Source organism: Ambystoma mexicanum, chromosome 2q (assembly GCF_040938575.1).
Source record: "Ambystoma mexicanum isolate Mex_15411 chromosome 2q, UKY_AmexF1_1, whole genome shotgun sequence".
Lineage (NCBI taxonomy): Eukaryota > Metazoa > Chordata > Amphibia > Caudata > Ambystomatidae > Ambystoma > Ambystoma mexicanum.
The window spans coordinates 305,121,164-305,141,494 of NC_090924.1; the positions used below are offsets into that span (position 1 = coordinate 305,121,164).

At 44.1% G+C, this 20,331-nt stretch overlaps 1 protein-coding gene across 2 annotated transcripts in view; it reads right to left on the minus strand.

Moving 5' to 3' along the window:
- The window catches only part of CHTF18 (chromosome transmission fidelity factor 18), a 1,093,968-nt gene that overhangs the window by 946,926 nt on the left and 126,711 nt on the right, over positions 1 to 20,331 (minus strand). For both annotated transcript variants that reach the window (XM_069647269.1, XM_069647267.1), the window contains exons 6-8: positions 13,239 to 13,291; positions 8,941 to 9,100; positions 782 to 1,054 (exon numbers count right to left, since the gene is read on the minus strand). In XM_069647269.1, the coding sequence (XP_069503370.1) occupies positions 782 to 1,054; positions 8,941 to 9,100; positions 13,239 to 13,291 (486 nt within the window). The remainder of the gene's footprint in view (positions 1 to 781; positions 1,055 to 8,940; positions 9,101 to 13,238; positions 13,292 to 20,331) is intronic.

Genomic DNA, 20,331 nt, shown 5'->3' on the forward strand with positions numbered 1-20,331 from the left:
AACCACTCGCTCTAGTTTTCCCGCAGGAGAGAATGTAAAACACTTCCCTATCTGGTTGCAGAAAAGAGGGCTGCTATTCAGTTCAAGAGGTTGCCAAGTACCTTCTTCAATACAAACCAAGCACATTGGCAGGCCAATGTATAGGACCAGAGGGGCTGGAATACAAACGTGTTCCTTAATTTTATTTCAAGGTTGTATTTGAAAAAATAAAACAGTGGCGCGCACACAATTGTTTCTGGTCACTAAAGCTGTTTTAGTAACCAAATGTGACCCACAGATTGTATAAAGAGCTTTTTCCCCTCCCCATCTAGAACAGAAATGAGAATTCAGAAGCTGCAATATAAAAATCTACAACCAAGACAACCATGAATAACAATTAATGACACTCATCTAAAGATGGGAGGCGATCACATCAAGACTAATATTTTTTCAGTCACGAAACCGCAACAAATCAGTGACTTTGTACACTTTACACATTCTCGGGTATCTCAGTCTCCAAATGTCCAATTAGGCTTCTTTATTTTTATTTTTTTAACAGCAGAAAAGAAATACTGTGCTCTATGGCTGTTTCCTATAAAATATCCCATCTCACACCTGCAATTCCCAGCTGTAGATCCAACCAAATGAATCCAGTAGCAACTCAATAACTCCAAGGCAAAGGTAGGTGAGAAACATTTAAAAAGGTGGATAATTCAAAAGCACTTCACAAACAGTAGCAAAAGCAAGGTCTCACTCTGCAGGTGCTGGGACCGGCCAGGCTTTTGCCAACTAGCAAGCTCACCTTGTTCTTAGGCCTTTTATGCTGATCCAGCTCTGCTTCTAGGATCTCTTCCACAATCTCAGCTTTCGTCTTGAACTTGTTCTGTTGCCACTGCTCCTTTTTCTGGTCTTTAAAGGATTGCCGAGTGTTGTTCTGTTGCCACGGCTCCTTTTTCTGGTCTTTAAAGGATTGCCGAGTGTCGGTGGTCGGTTTAGCTTTCCTCACCACTTTCTCCCTGCCAAACACTACTGTGTCCCACAGTTTTAGCCACTTCAGCAGGCAGCGATTTGTGTACTGCAAGAAGATTCACAATGAGCAAGCTGCATTTCAATTCAATCACAAGTAATCCAAATAACCTCAGAATTTTAAATAGGGATTGCAGGTGCCACGCAAGAGTGGTGCGTGGCCAGAAGGTTTTCACGTTTTGACTAGACGCCCACAGACTTAAGACATTAAACAACATAAAAGCTATTTAATACTTTCCTGCAGTTTGCTTTTGGTACTGTGAGGATAGCATTACAAGGAGGATAAAGCAAGGATTGAATCATTAACAATCATTTTAACCATCAAGCATGTGAGGCAAATATACATGCAAAACATGAACATCGTTTACGGCATATGGGAAAACCATAAATGAGACACTAGTGCAAGAGATGCAACAGGGTGACAAGAAAACATGACCAAAGTGGAGCAAAAATCCTTTATGTTCATGGCTATCTGAGGGTGAGCTACAATAATTAGGAGAGGGTCATGCCTATGGGCAACAGCATCAGTCAGCAGGCAAAGATTCTCATCAGTGCATTCCCGACAGCGAGCAGAGCCTGGGTATAGCTGATAGTCGAGCAGTATAGCCGTAGGCAGAAGTTTACTGTCAAGCAAGATTGTTATGGGGTTGGGATTCCTTCATCCTCAAAGTGTCAAAGGGACAGTACCTTCAGGAGCATGCAAACTTCCAGTTCCAGGGCCTTGTCAAGAGGTGAACAGAACAGCCCCCCCACCCACCACAGCCCTTGGTGGGAAGCCTACCAGGGAGTAAACGAAGGGCAGGGTTATCCCAGACGTGGACGGCAAAAGTTAAGAGGGCATCAATTACTGGCCAAACCCTTCTGCCAGCATGAATTTTTGAAGTACCCACATAACTCCTGTCTCCTACAGATGCTCAACAGTTTTTATTTTTCCTTCTAGAAATACGGCGTCCAAGCGAGAGAAGCTGCTAAGTGAAGTGAATACCAAGGAAAGCCTGAGCCAAAGACCCACCCCATGCAACCCCAGACACTACTAAAAGTTGTCGCAACCGCATCAACCCGAGCACATGGAAACCACTGTAGCACCATGGAAATCAATTGCAGCAAGATCAGATGAGCAAACTCAAGAGAGAGACACAGAATGAAGCAATGAGCTGGCACGGCAGACCAAACGGCTGCGTGGTGCGGGCTGGAAGCACCGGCTAATGCACGCTAGTGTGGACAAATGCCCTAGACCACCAGGTAACAAAGAGAGGTCAACTCACTCTCCCCCATAAGAATTTTACCTTCTTAATCGCCCGAAATGGGAACACAAACAAAAAGATTACCCTTCCTAGGCCACCATTCAAGCAGCAAAGTCACACTGAAAAAGTGGGTGGGGCATAGTGCCCTTCTTGTAATATTTTCCAGAATCATACCCTCCTGGTTGGGGAAGACAGGGTCAGATTGGCTAGGGAAATTGATCCAATTATCAGAGTGGGTTGGCTATAAAAAGAGCCCACAAGAAGTGTGGGATATTAGGATTAGGTCAGAGGCAGTGGAACACCAACAGATGAGCAAGAGGGAGGAAGGAGTGTCGGATTATGGAAGGGACTTGTGGAAAAGGTGCAGCGTTGGAGAAAGTTTGAATCACACAGTGCAATTACAACGCACTATCCCAATTCCCTTTAGCACACTAACAACTGGATAGAGTAGGTACAGTTAAGAATTCCCATAGGGAGTTTAGATAGCCGGCCTTTAGACCTATAGAGCTAGCAAGCTTTTAGACAGTAGGGTTTAACATTTGGTAGCACTGGCCTGTTGGTAAGGATCCCTGGGTTAGGAAGGAGGCTCCAATAGAGAGATAGAGATAGACAGCCCTAGGGCCCATTGAAAACTTAATTAAAAAAACCCTTGAAGTAATAATTATTGGGCCATCTGTGACACTGCAGAGCTGGTCAATGCAGCAAATGGGAGGGTGCACTGTCTGGCTGGCTCTAGCTCTCATTTGCATTAAAATACCTGTAGTCAGAGTTCAAATTGTCTATGGTCGCCTAGAGGCTGGTCACAGCTTGGAAGGGGAGCAATATCTTTTCTCCAGGGTTGGCAAGCTTGTAAAAAGTTGGCCGCATTGAGCAGTTCTTTCTCTGAAGTCTCATCGTTTTCAGTCTCCAGGAACTGCAGGTCATCCAGCAGCTTCTCTAAAGACATTAAAGGATGGCATGCCTTAGAAGGTTAGCAAAGAAGAAGGCTACAGCCACAGGAAAACAGCAAGTAGGTACCGCTCTAGTTGCCAATGACCCTAAACAGACTACATACATTCAGCAGCCCACCATAGAATCAGTGGGAGTTTTTGGAGGGAAGAGGTGACACCGACAGCAAAACCAATTGCCCCAGATGGTAACGCCCCAAGGCCTCCGTTCTTGATTCTTTTTTCTGATATCTTTCATAACCTTACTGAGTTGATTTGATGCAGTACCATTTAGGGCACAGGAGTCTTCTGAGGTCAAGCAGATTGGCTGCCTAAAAAGGATTGCCTTTGCAATTAACGCTGAACCTGAGCTCTCCATCTGCAAACAATAAGAAGGGCGCCGTCCTTAAAGTAAGATCCCTGGTGTTGTGTCCTGGTCATCTGTGAAAGATCCATTCCAAGATGGCGCCCTGCATGACTATACATTGCATGCAAGTGGAGCGATTTCTTTTTAGGAAGCTCCTTGGCTTGAATGAAGAGACAGCATTTGGTCATGTGCATCTGCATTTCCACTCACCCAACAAGACTCTGCCATTGTGCTTCTGCTCTGGCATCAATCCACAATCCCCCATTTAGTGCCGTTTTAAATATTAGACACCATTACCGATTAATCAAATATTTCCCTAGGCTTTCACTTATTATTATTCTTCCACCTTTAGATGATATCTTTCTGCTGCAGAATCTCAAGTTCTCTCAGGATTCATGCTGTTCACAAAGAGCTTGATTTAATGGCAATGGGGACTACTGCCAGCCTCTTTGTAATGAAACACACTGCCTATACGGACTCTTCACATATGCATACCAATGCTTTATTGTTCAGAAGCGCGGAGCCCAAACACTTGGGAATCTGATGTGACCCATGCTTCTCAAAGGAGGGCAACACATGCTAGTCTCAGAAGGTGTTGTGTTCTTGACACAGGGCCTACCTTCGAATAAACAGACACGTGGCCATACGTCTTACTCCCTTTATTATCATTTAACAACTGCCTCTCCCTCTTTCCCCTCCCTCCCTCCCTCCCTCACCCTTGTCCCCTTCTAGCCTCCCCCAGTTCTCTGTTCCCTTCCTTAAAGAGGCCATGCTCCGTTGGCCTCCAACATAAGGGTCCTTACTAAAAATGGTTTGTTTTAATCCATTCAAAAAGCAAAAAGCATTTCATAATCGTGCTTGCGGTGTGACCCACTACAGCGACACACGCACATGCACCGGGGCATTAGGCTTTAGACCACACTATGCTGAGATCACACAGACCGAGTGTGTTGAGCAACCAGAGAGCGGATAAGAGTAAGCAGGTAAAGAGAGAGCAGCAACTAAGGGAAGAGATGCCAGCTAAGTCAGTATGCTTTGCATTTTTCCTCAATGCTTAGGCTGTAAAGGATGGATTGTCTATGAAAAGAAAGCGATACTGAATTTGAACGATTTTCTCTAGTTGCACAGAGCAGAGAGTCAAAGAAAGGTGTAATGCCAATGCTTTTCTACAGGCGATGCACTGGAGAAGCTGCCAAAAATCGCAGCAGGTGAAGTCCAAACCCATGAATTCAGCAAATGAGACACAAAGAATGTTATGGTAGTGTATTTGGAGGTCATTTTAACGATATAGCACACACAAAATAAATTAATAATCCAAGTGACTTCTGGGCAGTGACTGAGGCTGCCCTCTGTAATTGTGCTAACGAAAAGTAAGATTCTCTTACACATTTTTAAATGGCAGAAACTGAGTTACACCATAGAGACCTATTGGAGGGCAGATTAAAACCTGTAACTATCTGAATGAAATGCAAAGGCCATGATCCCAAGTTTGCAGGCCCGAGAACAAAAACGGAGAGCCTTGTCCAATCCCACCAGTAAAATCTGCTTTTTAGCTGGTGAGGTGAAATAGGACAAGGACTCGGACTACATGGGTTCATGGTTAACTACATTTATTTAAATAAAAAACAAAATGCCTAACTAGCCCTATCGCTACGAGGGAGGTTCCCTACCTAACAAAACACTAAGGGTGCACGTCAATTCAAATACAAATTGTTCTGTCTGAATCCTAACCAACTAACTGGCCCTACCACCTTATAAAACACCCAACTAAAAGGAAAAGGGAGGCTTGAATAATAGTAATGGTATGGAGTTCTGTCTGGCCCAACTTGTAGTTGATTGCTCTCAGTGTCAAAGTTCTTTCAGATAGTCTTTAGAACCATTGCATCTAATCCTGTGGGTATAATTATAATAAACTTCTGTATGGTTTTCATTTCATCCTCCCCTTGATAATGAAAACAGTCTCTTATTTCTGTCCCACCTTCGTGGCACTCCCAAAAAGTTCTGTGGCTCTGTGGAAAATGTCTTATTTTTCAAGCACAAACTTTAACGTCTGCCCCCTTGGGTAATACAGCTTCCTGTGGTCTCCTGCACTTTGTTATCAGTGCTGCAGAGCATTCACCTTCCCAGAAGCAAAACAAATAAAAAAACAGATGAAAGTCGAGCCCAGAACCCAACTCGGAACAGCGTTAACTTTACCACTATGCCCACCTTGAGACTGATGGTGAGATTTACCAGCGACCTTTGAGAATTTGGGTGAAATGCGGAATTAATTTCGAGTCTCCAAGAAGGTCTTAAAAATATGCATTTCGGGAGGAAATCAGAGTTAGGAAAAAGCTCCTTCCTTGCATCTCAGGGCCAATGCTGATCAATGTGAACTAATCTAGGGCATTCATCCCTTCTCCCCAGTGGGGAGCCACCACCTGTGAGGCTAGGGAGGCGAGCCCACTCAGCAAGACCATCGATACGGGTCTGGGAAAGTGGGACCTCACTGGGAGTGACTCTCCTCTAGAGTCCAAGGACTCCCATTCCCACGAGGAACTCAGTCGAGGAACTCAGTCAGCAAGCAAAACTATCTGCGTACATGGGAATACCTCTAACACCAAAAACATGGTTTCCCTTCTATTGGCTTCAGGTAATGCTGGTCAGAGTGACACCTAAAGAAAGAACGGGGTGTTGGGAATGCTAAAGGACCTGTAAAAGGAATGATCATATCAAGGAGGGAGAGAGAGAAGCATACGCAGGGGAAGCCCTCTGACGTATGCACACATTGGGGAGGAGTAGTACGAATGAGCCATCAGCAACCTAAGAGAACGAGAATGCCGAAGCGAGATGCTGAAGGCATGCACACGGTCCAAGAGACCGCCCAGAGGGGTAGCGTAACCACGGGAGGATTGTGGTGGGTCGGGGACCCATGTAACAACGCTGAGACTAGCACAAGCTGGAGGAACAAGTTGTGCCGACCACAGTGAGTTAACGGACCAAGCAGGACAAGCGAGAAACCCAGAGACGAAAAGCAGCCAAAGCAGATATGTCCAAACACTGGCCCACGTGAATGAACCCACGCTAACTGAAGCTACTAGGGTGATTCTAATAAGGGGGAGGCCACGAGGACTGTATTAACTATACTGGAGGAATATCAATGTTGAGGCTGAAAGCCTAAGAGAAAGGGAAGCCCCGTATTGGAAGACTGCAAGAGAGTTACAGAATATAATTTGTGATGAAAACTGCCATTCTTTGATGGAAGACTTCGATAAAGATACTCAGTTAAGCCCAAGCTGCAGTGATAAAACACAAAGTCACTTGAAACAAAAATCTGAGGAGGCTCCAGGAGGTGGGTTATCAAACACTAGAAAAGGGCATAAGATACCCCAACAGAGAAGAAGAGAAAACCCAAGAAGTAAAAGGATTCAAATTGCTAAGGAAGGAAAAACTTACCATCATAAGGAGTGCTGAGAGAGACTAAAGTGTCTCAAGAACTCCTGGAGACCAAAAGTTTAAACATATATCAAGAGCTACAAAAACATCAGTGAGGGTTACCGAATCCGGATGAATAAGTAATACAGACTTTATAGTATTTTGGGAACTGTTGTACCTTGGAAACTCTGAAACAAAGCCAAGAGATGCGGCCAACGAGAAGCTACCTTATTTAGTTATTAGTCTTAAGTGTTAGGGCCAGATAAGGTTAAATTGTTGGACAGATTATGTCTTCCGACAACGGACGAGCACCATTAGTTCGTTTGGTTAGTGTTAGGGAGATGTATCATTATTGTGCTTCATCCCCTCTCCTAGTGAGACCCCAGCACTTGTTGCTGGACTTCTAGAGCTTTTTCATTAAATCCTGAATTGAATGAGTGGAGCCATTTCCCACCCCTTCATTCTTGTGGGCTCTGTCTTTTGGAACTCTATTCTTTGCATTCTCCCTGTACTATGGAGTCCGTCTGCTCAATAGCTCTTAAAAAGGTATCTGTTTTACTACTGCAGCACACAGCTCCTTATGGGCAGTGTTGCTGGGGACCTTTAGGGTCCTCCTTTAAGATTCTTTTTCTATATCTTCAAGCAACTACAGTTCTCAAGGATAGGCAGATACTTAGGACCTCTCCCAAAACTCTTATAGTCTGAGAGATTGGCACACACCACTTCAGCGGTTGCCAAAGGGGTACTTCGTATCCCCCTTCTCTCTGCTCCTGTGACTTTTGTAGTCACAGACAATCACCTAGTTATGGCTGGTGGCAGTGGACGTGTTTTTATACCGCACATGAGTGCGCAATTACCGATAATACGATAACCTTGTCTTTTCCCTTTCCAACGTTGCTACAAATGTAACCTCAAACAAACAAAAAAGTGAAAGTGCCCTTTGAAGTGTATTATCTAGTATTCCTAAGCGGTCTACCGTAAACATCTGAAGTATTTAAAGTGATTCTGGTGTAAATATAATATATTTATATATAAGAGTAAGTGCTTCTTTGTTGTGCCTGTCTAGCTACGATTCAGGGTACTTGCCTACAGCTCACATCGTTCTCTTAAGATAAGCTTGACTGCTCTGCTACACTACCAAGGTCCTGAGCTAGTACAGACTGATTCTAAGAGTTGGGGATCTACAAACCACTGGGTTAGCTTACTAAAGTCTTACTGCCAGTAGGACTTTAGGAAAACTCCCTTAACAGTTAGGTAGAGAAAAAACCCAACAGTCATAGAGCAAGATCGTCATTTTACTATTTTGGTCAAATAAAGAACATGGAAACGTCCAATTTGCACCCGACTCCTCCTTCACGTTTGCCACAGCACTTAGTGATAGTGCATCGAAGTGGTGCAGATCGCATGAAACTACTTGGTTACAACTCTGGGAATTTAAGGCATGCACTTTCGCAGGGCAACAATGACTAACTCCAAAGATCACAGACACTTGCTGAAGGCCCACAATGGATGCACTATAACCGGTTTAACCAGAGAGTATTCTGAAAGAAATCCTGCTCATAAGTACTGTATGTACATTCATATCTTTTATATAAACTGGAAATCCTGGACGGTGAGAGGCTTTGGCATTTTAGGACTTTCCTTGAAAGTTCAAGGCAGCGGAGAAAGAAATCCAGTAAAACTAGTCCCTTCTTCAATGGCAGATATAGCGAGTATGTGGTCTCAATTCAGTTGCCAGTGGAACATGCCTGCTTTAACAAAATCAGCCATGCCAAATTTTTAAATGATCACGTTCAAAAGCATTCCAAACGGAGACAAACCATTGAATTAGAGATCTTTCATCAACATCACTTGATTGTACATCTAAACTCATTAAAATCAAATGTTGTGGAAAATAAACCATCGATGTATGAAGCCTGACAAAACTGGATAAACGTGGTTTCAGTTCGGCACAAACGAGGAGAGAAATAGAGGGGATGCTCACGTCATCACTCAGCAGCTCTGTGTAGTGTCTAGGTGTATATCGGTCGACCCAAAGGCAGCGTGAAGAAGATTCATCATCATTATCATCGTCGTCACTCTCCTCCCCAGCGGCAACTTCTATGTCCTCATTTTCACCTTCCCCAAACTCACGATCGATGTGACTGCAACAAATATAGCACAATTACCACCAACTTCATAGAATGAAGAACCAAAGAAGGCCTCTGGCCTGATCATTACAAAAAAACATGTGTAATCTTTTGTGGTCTATAATTTACGGAAAATAAAAGGACCAGACTACAGAGCAATTTGTCAGTGTTTCATTTCTTTAACCACCCGTGAATTACTTCACCATGAAGATTTACTTTAACTTTTTGTAGGGCCAAATATCACACGAATCAGCCAACCTTAGATGTCTAAGCCAGCTTCACTTCCATAGTTTGTAAGAGCAATAGCAGGTCCATTTAAGTCCTTGGGAAACGACCATTACCACACTTTAAAAATAAAAGGAATATGCTTAATATTCTATGAGGCAATCCAACTTGGAAAGGGGAAATTATCCATCAGCTGAAACGCATATTTTTCATTTAATCAAAGTCTACCTCTGCTCCGATTGTCTGGATCTTTGTCAGATGTTTATATATTTGAACACATTAACTTCTAAGAAATAGTCTAGGAATTGTCAATTAGTATTTAAAGCAAGAATTGTTCCATGTTATAGTATATACACATGCAATATGTGGGTACATATTTTGATTGATAGTGAATTGATGAACAATGTTATTAAAAAATAACATGCCATGTTATTTACTGATTCTGATAACCAACATGAACCCCTACTCCCCTCCAATGAGGAGGACTACAAAATATACCACATTTTAAGCATGTGTTTATACATCCAGAAAGCACTCAAGACAGTGACAAAAAAGGGTGATTGAGGCGTTCTTTCGGCAAAACAAAGCTCATAAAGTCACCCTTTGGTAGTAGCAAAAACAGACATTTCTTCTTGCAAGTCTATCTACAGTGCTACACATTCACTCCACCAGACAAATCATACAACAACCTGACCCACCCAACAGATCTCCACCTTCATGGGTTATGACCGTGTAACCAAAACTGAAACAGAAAACTCTTTAATTAAAAACAGTCAACCTCCCAGTGTCTAGAAGGTGATCTCCCTTCTACATCCAGTTCTTTCTCGACTGATAGGAGAATTCTGTCATCAATGCAGATGTCTCCACTGTACCGATCACTTCACCAGAATCCATCTGGAAGGGTCCCTCCTGACAATTATAAGAACCACCATCTTCCTTCTCACACGTGGCTGTGGCTTTCCATTGCTACATGCCTCAGTCATATGGTCCATGCCACACCACACCTCTGGTGCCTCTCACAAAGCTGCTGTTCAGAATCTTCTATGTCTCAATCAAATGATGCACTTACGGTAATAGTAAAAATCAATCCTATTAAAATCCACTAATTTAGCTAGCTACACTGTAAGGAATTGTTAGAGCAGGGTTCGAAACTGAGGGGAGCTGGGACGATTTAGCTCCTGCTTGTAGCCTGGAAGAGCCTGGTTAGCTTGTAACCAACAGCTACCAGGATCTACTTTTGGCTCCCCAGGCCAACTAATGACGGAAAAACACACCTATGTAAATGTTACTCTGTGCAATCTATAAATATACATTAGGACACATCTATACAACATTTAAAGCAGATGTGGTCATATATAATGGACAAAATTATATTTTTGCATCTTATGTGGAAGTTAGATTTGTGGAACGTCATGTACTAGCTCCTTGTTCCCCAGTGGTAGCTCGTGGTCCCTGGCTAATGCTGGATACACAAGAGCTGCTTTTAGCTCCTGCTTATCCAATCATCATTTCGATCCCTGTAGAGACACAATCGTAAACATTAAAGACATAAGAAAAGCACAAATGGCTTGAGATCACATGACCGATTAAGAAGTCATAAGAAATAAAAAATCTGCATCTACAGTTCAAATTTTTTTTCAAATGTGAACAATGTTCTATTGAACAAACAGAAAAAGTGCAAGACGAGTTATGTCTTCTTGAGCTCTAGAAAAAAAGAGGACCAGGTATTTGATCACAGGATCCTTTTATTCAATAGGAAACAAGTGGCGCAGGACCATTTTGATAAGAGGAAGGACAATGTCTATTAGGTCAGAAATTGTTAGCTACCTTTTTGCTACGTTAGGTAGTCCCCTAAATATTTTGATCGCTTTTTGGCACCATGACTTATTTTTTATGACAAGGAAGACTTCTATGGAAATCTCTGTAAAAGCTGAAACTGTATTTTACTGTGCCGTCCTCTGTGGCCTATAAGGCTACCCCGGCAGGCCTACCTACTCCAAGAGTATTCTCACCTAGAAAGGTTGTTGGGTCATGGGCTGGTGGAAGCTGTGTTTTACTTTTGGCCGGAACAGGAGCAAAATGAATATCAAGGCATTTTTAAGTCCTGTGATCAGGTCCTTTTCTTTTTTACCTATGTTTAACACAAGAAATTGCCCTTTTGGCAGGCCTGCCTATGTGTGCTCCAAGCACACAAAGGCATCTTTCAGTGAATGGAATCTAGTTTAGGCTTCAGAGGGTCTCGTCTCGGTTACCTCAATTCATATCCCTGTGTGTGAGAGATCACTAACTGGGCTTTACCTAACCAATCCTGATGAATGGGTGCCAAAATGTTGAAAGGTGCACATATTTCAACTAGAGGACTTTTCTAAACCCTAGCCCTTTGTGTCTATAACTAGGGAACACACAAGCCATTCCAGAGATTATCTACCTGGAATCCCAAAACGTGCTGAGAGAGGAGACTTTCCTGATGATCCCTGATGTTGGTGGTTCTGCAGCCTCCTGATCATTAGAAGGGGGACACTCTGCATCTCTGGGAGTTCTGCGCAGGCTTTTCCTCCTCCTTCATCCGTCTGGACCAGAAGGATTCTCTGGCCTGTAAATAGCAATGTATGTGCTTCACTGAACCTTACTGGAGCTGTGATACTCACTGGATCAGAGTTCCCGCTGCCTGCCAAAAGCAGAGTTGCTGCTACCCAAACCTACCTGCTCCTTCATGAGATATCATGGCTTGGACCTTTTCAGTTTCCCCTATTCGTGGGACTGTCCTGAAGTCATTTGTCCTCACCGGAGCCTCCAAAAGGTCACCATTGTTCATCTTTTTTGTTGCTACAGTGGGTATGCATGCTGACTCAGCATCAAAGCACTCTGAACCTCTTGCAGCACCCTGGGTGACATCCCTGGAGGGCTTCTGATGTCCAATCTGTCACTGGTTCTCTTCTCCGGGTTTTGGGGAGTCATGAGATGTCCTTCAAATCCATGTAACGGAGACATCCACTGAAACGGGGGTTGGCTCTTATTTTGCAATGCTTCTCTGGCGCCTCTGATTGTTGAACTGGGCATGGATCACCTCAGGGATGTCCTCCATCCTCATAGACCAAAGTGTGCCGCCTCTACTGCACCCCCGAAATCCTGGTAACAATTACTTTACTTTTCAGTAGAACCATCAGCAGTCTACTGTCTGTGCCATTAAAGTCTACATGCAAACCTAACCAGACATACCTAATAATTGTACCTACATGTAAAATTGTAGTGCATAACTGTCACACAGGAGCTTGAGATGTGAGCTGCCTTTGTTCTGATTTGTTTTGCTTTATTTATTTGAACCATGTTTTAACATATTTATCGTGCCTTGAAATGCTCACCTGTAAAACTGTGTAACTGTTTTTATGTTTCTTTTCTAGGCACTTTATTATTTATCACTATTTTGAAGTACTTTCCCTGCACCATAGATATTTCTTGATGCTCGACTGCATTCTAAAGAATATATTTTTCAGTAAATACACATCAGCACACAACAAACACAGGTCTGCAGGGTACGGCTTACTGTACCTTAGTACCACCACGGTTTCCCTCTCAGTGGAAAAGCCAGACTCCATCAGCCACATACCAATGTGAGAGGTAGGACTTTGTTAAAACTTGCAAATACATTAACGGTCTTCCAAAACCCTGACCACTAAGAATGCCCATCTATTGAATAATGCAGTAAAATGTGAAGTATTCTTGTTTTCAAAACATTTTTGTGAAATCCAGGATCTGTGGAACACCAATCTAATAAACTCCAAGGATTCAAGGAAAGCTCAAGTCCAATGGGGATGCAGTCCTCAGTGGCATGTTGATGCCAGAATAAACCTGGAGGCACACAGTACAAACCAGGCAGTCTTTTACTGCCACAGATGAACTCATAAGTGAAAGTACATGAGCACCTTACCTGTTCAATAACTCTGTCAGGCGCTGTGACTCTTCCAAAATCTGCTTGCGGCGCTGTAAATAAAAGGGTAAGCTTAGAAAACAGGATGTCTTTTACATGTGTATTCAGCACCCATCTAGCAAGGGAAAAAGTACGGGAATGACACCTACATTACTAATGACATTTTTTTAGACTAGGTTTTCCATTCCAGTGGAGATGCTCCAGGATAAATAGTAAACTAGGTTACCATGGCCTAAGCAGAATAGCATTTCCAAATGCTGTCACTGAAGGCAAGTACAGCCTTCTGCCCTGGAGAGCCATACCAAAGTAAAGACAAAGCCTAGCAGTCACTAACATTCTTAATATGACATTCTTTTTTTCCACCAAAATGGGTAATACAAAATGACTTGTAACAACATCTCAACAGTGTAGCAACAACTGATTGCTGAACAAGATATAAAGAAAATCCCCTGTAATCATGGAAAGAATTTGAGTGCACAATTTAAGAATTGAACCAGGCCAGGTATTTGTTAAAGTGACTGGTTACTGTAAAGATCCCTTTAATGGCAATTTGGAGGGTGGGGAAATGTGTTCTTATGAGCATAGGAGCCTTTCAATTGAAGGTAATGTAATAGAAATGTGGAGTATTTGCTCTCTTAGAGAAGTCCAACAACCGTACAACAACAAAACAGATTCTGTGCAAATCATGGCCACTGTGCCGAAGGCAAAGGGACTTTAAACCCCTAAATCAGTTTAGCTCAATTCTCAGAGCAGGTACAAGCTGAAGACTTCTGCCACATAAAGGGATCATAGAAGAGATGCTAATTAATCTATTAAAATAAACACACACACTGGAAAGCAGTCACCATAGTTAAACTATTCTGCTGGGAGGGATCTTCAAATGTATAAGCTTTGCAAAATGAAACATAACGCAGTGAAAACCTAAAAGTAACGAGCGAGAGGTCCCTGACAAACTGTTCTTAAGACAGAAAATGGTGTGAGATTGAAAACATTTAACAGAGAACCTGCTGTGGGGGGTTGGTATAACACAGTGCTGACCTCTTTGGCAGTACAGCCTTAAAAGAAATAAAAAGGGGGCACTTAAACCTGACCAGACTACTAAAGGTCCCGAGACCAAAAACTAAAAGATATTCAGGCCTTATTGGGAGTTTTGGGGTACTACAGAAAGTGTATACCAACTTTTAAATTGATTGCTACGTACCCCTCAAGAATAAATTAGCCAAGGAAAAACCAAATCCAATTTTATAGGGCAGCTACGTACAAGAAGCTTTTGATGTGCTGAAAACTAAGATATACAATTCCCCAGTCCTAATCATGGCGTTTTTTAGAAATGGGTTGAGTTACAGAAACTTCCCTGGAGGGCTTTGGGCAGTGTTATCACAGGTGAAGGATGGGGAGGAAAAGCCCATTATTTGTATTAGTCAGAAACTATTTCCTAGAGAGTGCAACGACTACATAGTGAAATTTGGAGAATCCAGCTATGAAATGGGCCATGGACAGACTATGGCACTTCTTGGCCAGGAGACCCTGTAAGTTGTTTGCAGACCATGCCCCACTGGTATGGATCTCCCCCAATAAAGAAAACAGCCCCTGAATCATGCATTGATTCCTGGCCCAACAACCATTGTCCTTTTCAGTAGAGCACCTCGAAAGAAAGAAGCAGAACAATTTAGATTTTTTGTTGGAGTAGGACGAAAGGTCCAGATAAAAATGACCAACCTCACCAAAAGACCTGAAACACACACCACGAAAAGTTCTAACTACCAAGAGTTAGAACTTTTCGCGGTGTGTTGGTGAGGATGGTTAAAAAAAAAAAAAAAAAACGAAAAAGCTGCCAGGGGCTGGGGGGGTGTCCCCCGCAACACCCCGCTCACTAAACTGTACAGTATAGTGAGCGGAGTTGAAGGGGACACCTCCGCAGCAGACCAAACAGAAGAAAAAAGAAAAAAAACAGGTGCTGTGCCGATGTCACCCGCATCACCCCGCTTAATATACTAAACAGTATAGTGAGCGGGCGTGGCGGGGAAACCCCTGCAGCTGCCCAAAATAAATAAGGGACCCTGCGGGGCGGTTCCCGATCACAAAAGTGATCGGGAACCGACGCTGCAGTTTTTGAGACACAGCGCCAAGAAGGAAAGGTAAGTATGGTGGTGGGGGTATGTTGGAGGTGTGGGTGGGGGTGTATGTATGGTTTTGTATTGGATGTTCGCATGGGAAATGTACAAACATTTGTAGTGCTTACATTTCCCATGTGACATTTCCGTCGCTGACTTTTCCGCCGCAGAAATATCATGCAGATCCTTTTTTTCATGATATCCCCAGAAGGGCAATTTAAATGAAGAAGAGGGGGAGGTGCAGGGGGATCAAAATGAGAGTGAAGGTATGAGAGAGGGTCATGGATATTTCCCGTCAAGGGCAGACTGTGGCCTACACCACCCCAGAGGTGGTGTAGAGGAATTGAAGGGGCCCTGTCCACAACATGCATGAAGCCTTGTATGTACGTTGGTGCCTCTTTCTCTGACCCAATGCCAATCACCCCCATTCCTGGCCTGGTCTCACTTTCAAAACTTGCAGGTGGTTCCATGGAGGCAACATCCAGAGATGAACTGGGACTACAAGTATCACATTGCACCTGGCCCAACGATAAGATGCCAGCCTGGAATAGGAGGAACAGATTTGTAACCCAAATGGAATGTGATCTCACATTCGGATCCTGAATGGGGAAGCCCAACACCCACTGCACACTGCAAGGGCATGCTACAGGGGAGCAACAGTGGTAGAGCTGAAACCAGCGAAAAGTGAAACTAGAGACCAGGGAACATCCCTGACCCCACCATGACTTATTTGATCCAGGAGGGAAACAGAGAACCACCACGCACATTGACCAAATGGATGCATGGAAGAAAATCTAGAATGGAAAGGGGCAAGGCTAAGGGCCTTTATGAAGACTTCCCGGGGAAATTCAGCCAACAAGGAGAAAAGTTAAGATTAGTTTGGCTAATGACTGTCTGCCAGAGCCCGCTGCTACCAACGGGAGCAGAGATGACCTTGGATTCGTTAAACTGCATACTCAGCCCTCACACTTCTACAAATCAACAGTGCTCCCAATCATAAAGGCGGAACAAGAACAGTTAAGTGATATACCTCCTTCACTTTTGGAGTAACACAGGCCGAGGAAAGGTTATAATTTCAGATGGGGTGCGAATGTGATTTAGCGGAAACACAAATGGCAACAGTATAATTGTCCAAAACACAGGCATGTACAATGAAGGTTCTATAAAAAAACATACCTTAAATATGCCAATTTACAACTAAACAGTAAGAACACTATAAAAAAAAAAACACACCCGACAGAGAAATGCAGAACGTCAAGATGCCTGTACTGTGGATACTTAGCAGGGAGAAAAAAGGCAATACAAGTACAAAAAGGATATGCTTCTTGATGAAAGAGGTGCAAAAGTGGCTTAACCAGTCTCTAGGGTATGTGACTAATCCAGGGAATTCTAAGCCCCAAGACTATGGAACCGCCTCCCCGTCGGTATCAGACTCCACGCTCCTACAATTCCGAAAAGAACTCAAGACTTTACTTTATGCTTATAAAGCGCCAAAGCCCTCAGCCATCCAGGCACTGAAACAAAGAACACACAACACAGACAAAAACGACTTAGAAACGACTACTCTAGAGTTCAACCTAAGAAAACAACCTAGTCTTAAGAAGCTTCCTAAAAGTGGCATGATTTTCCTCCTTCCTGATGGACTCGGGGAGCTTGTTCCAAGCCTGCCCCAACCGAACCAGGAAAGACAGACCATTTCCCCAAAATCTTTTAAAGCTGTTAACCTTGAGGGTGCATGCCTCTGTTGAACGTAAGGTCCTAGTGGTTCTATAGAGATATTGAGGTGCATACCCAAAGAGACACTTATGTCCCAATGTCAACAATTTATAAACCATGCGTACAGCTTCATTTTGGATTTTCTGCAGTTTATAAATGCACTCCTTACTGGCTCCCCACAGCAAGGAGTTGCAATAATCAATGTGCAGTAGTATGATGCTCGTACCAACTCAGCGCAATTATCCCTGGTGCCCAAGGGACCAACCAATCTCAGAACTCGAAGATAATAGTTAGAATTCCTAACTATGTAGTCCACATGGGCGTCCGCGCTGAGTGTGGCCTCCATAAAGATGACAAGAGTTTTTACCTTGCCAGATGCCGGAACAAAACCTCTGTCAATTTGGAAACCAGAGAATCCTTGTCCCAGACTTTCACTGGCCTGCTTAGACCCATATACCATAAGCTCAGTTTTACTAGCATTAAGGCATAAACAGCTGGGAGACATCCAATTTTTGATGGTCATGTAGATTTTATTCAGCCTTTCCTGATCGTCAGCATAGTTTCCACTGAGTATGAAGGTAAGCTGGAAATCATCCAGACCCACCTCTTCAAGGAGTCTCTCCTCCTCAACACATAGGCTACCAAGGTGCCCCTCGTGCCACCTGAGTTGCTAGACGCTGCCCGCCCCTCTTCACCCACCACCTGGTATAGCTGTACCCCTCCTCTTTGCCCCTCAATTACCTATCCCTGCTGTATATCTGTTCTATTACCACTAAAAAGCGCTCGGCTATGCATCTGGCTTGGTGTATACCTCTGTAAAGCGTTCTGTTGCTTCTCGAAGCTAGGTCTGCCCTCAATAAATACCATAATAAGCGCAACACCCCAGAGGGAACAGGGCATGCAGGATGCCACTGAGGGTGCCTCAACCCTGCCCTTAGAGGACAGGAGAGCTCTAGAAAGTGATTTAAATTGTCCCCCATGTCCAAGATCCTAAGATCTTTTATTTACATTTTAATGCGCTCACACAGCCCGCAGGCATCGAGGCGCTGTTACAGGATTTTTTTTTTTTGTTTTGTCTTAGTTGCGTATTTATAACGCGCTTAAACACCCACAGGTTTCTAAGCGTGGACCAGGGGATCGAACTTGTGTTGCTTCGTGTCGTCTTGCTTCAAAGGCGTGCACGTTGCCACTGAGCTATCCTCCCGTTGGCTACATGGGAGTTAAATTGTACGATGATTTGAAACTTCCTGTAAGAACGGCTGGTGTGGTTACTGTCACTCTCTATGCGCCATACTCATAGGGGGCAAGAGAACAGTGGATATCCCGCTCCCTAAACGAGGTACAGAAAAAGAGCCAATAAAGGTTGGAGCAGGAAGGCTGAGCAGGAAGAGCACTAAGAAGCCGCAAAAGTGGAGAGGTGTTAGTCGAACTCCCTGAGCCTTCCGAGGAGCCCTGCCACGAGACCAGAGGTATGCAGTTGCTCTGGGGAACGGGAAGGCAGGGCAGAACAAGTCCCCAAGGTGGGGTAAAAGACATACGGCCCAAAGAGGGGGGGTGCAAGAAGTGAAACCCCGAGGTGGGGTGAGAAAACAGAACCCTGCAAGAAGTAAGACCCCCAAGGGGGTGAAGGGGAAGAGAATTCAGACCCCAAGGCAGTATGAGAGGAACCAAACCACCAGACTAGGTAAGAGAAAACAAGCCCCTAGAGTACAAACCCAAATATGGGGTACAAGGCAGAAGACTCCAAGGTGGGGAGAAGTGTGACCCCAAACTGGGGCGAGAGAAATCCCAACCCAAAACAGGGTACAAACTAAGGACCTCCTCAAAGGCGAGAATGCCAGGAACCTTCCTGATAAAGATGGCCTGGAGCACCCTCACAAGGAAGGGAAGAGAGAAGCCAGATCCCCACCCTCCTGCCCCCAGTCAAAAATAACACATCAAGAGACATTTATAGGACTTGACTGAACTGTGCAGGAGAGAGTGCGCAACTGAAAATACACTCCACCTACCGATTTAGACTGTGCATCAGGGGCAAGGAGCGGTAGCGAGAGACACATACCAGGGTAGGCGTCAGAAACCAGCTATCGTTCACTTGCTAAGGCCAAGAGCCTAAGTACCTGTGCTCGATTTCTAGGTTGCTTTTAGAGTGGTAGAGATAGAACCGAGGTTAGTATAGGTTTTCGGATGAGCTTCTTGTTTTGTAACGACCTTCCTGATGAGCACCCTTGTATAGTTGCTTTAGAAAAAAAGGACCAAGAGTCTCAGACTTGGGGACAGCGTAGATTTCCGATCGATAAGAAAGGAAAGTCAGATGCAATGTCACCTTGTCCATCTCCTGATTCTGATCTACCACATGTCTCAAAAAGTGGGCCAGGGCGTGGGGCCTTCCAAAAGTAGCTTATTCAGTTCTTGGCGGTTCAACAGCATTGAACCAGGTTTCTTATCGTTGAGCAAGCAGATCCAACCCGAACAAGATCTCGGATGCAGCGAGTCGTATAGGAACAAATGGCGAGCTGACATCAAATTGATTTGAAGCAGTAACTCGGTGCAGTTGAATGCTGCATTAGAGCAATGTAGTTCAGAGAGCTCATTGTGGTTGGTTCTAAACAAGTGGTAACTGTTAGTCAGGACCAATGAGTGACGCTCCAGTAGTTCGAGTCGAGGTCTGGTGATGGTTTGAAGTGGTGATCCTGATAGTCCAATGGGCAGTTTGACAAAGCAGCAATTCGATGTCGAGCCTGTTGCAGACATTGGAAATCACTGGTTAGGGTCAATGAATGAGATGCTTCCAGTGGTTTGAGTAGAAGTCCGGCAATGAGCTGGTGGTTCGAGTCGAATAAGTGACTAGCTCGGCTTGTTATTATGCAGTGTCGAGCTGGTTCGAAGGTGCAAGCAGCAGCATTTCGAAGCTCGAGAGAAGAGAAAGAGTTCCAAAAGAAGCACTGGTGGGTCCCATTGGTTCAAAAGGGTGTCAAACGTGGTTCGAAGATTGCTGTTATGGCCCGCAGGATGTTGTGGGTCCCAATCCAGGTGCTAAGAGACAAGATATGGGCTGGCAAACACCTGCACAGGCCCTTCACCTCCAGTGAGGTTCTGGGTACCAGTGTAGTTGGCAGGAAGGCAGATCTTTCCCCAGCAACAGGTCACCCCCAACATGTCATAGGAGTTTTAGGGAGCAGAGTTTGTCTTGTCTTAGAACACTCCATCGTCACCTCACTGGTGGAGGGCACTGGAAAGGTCAACTCTCTGGTCCGAAATTAATT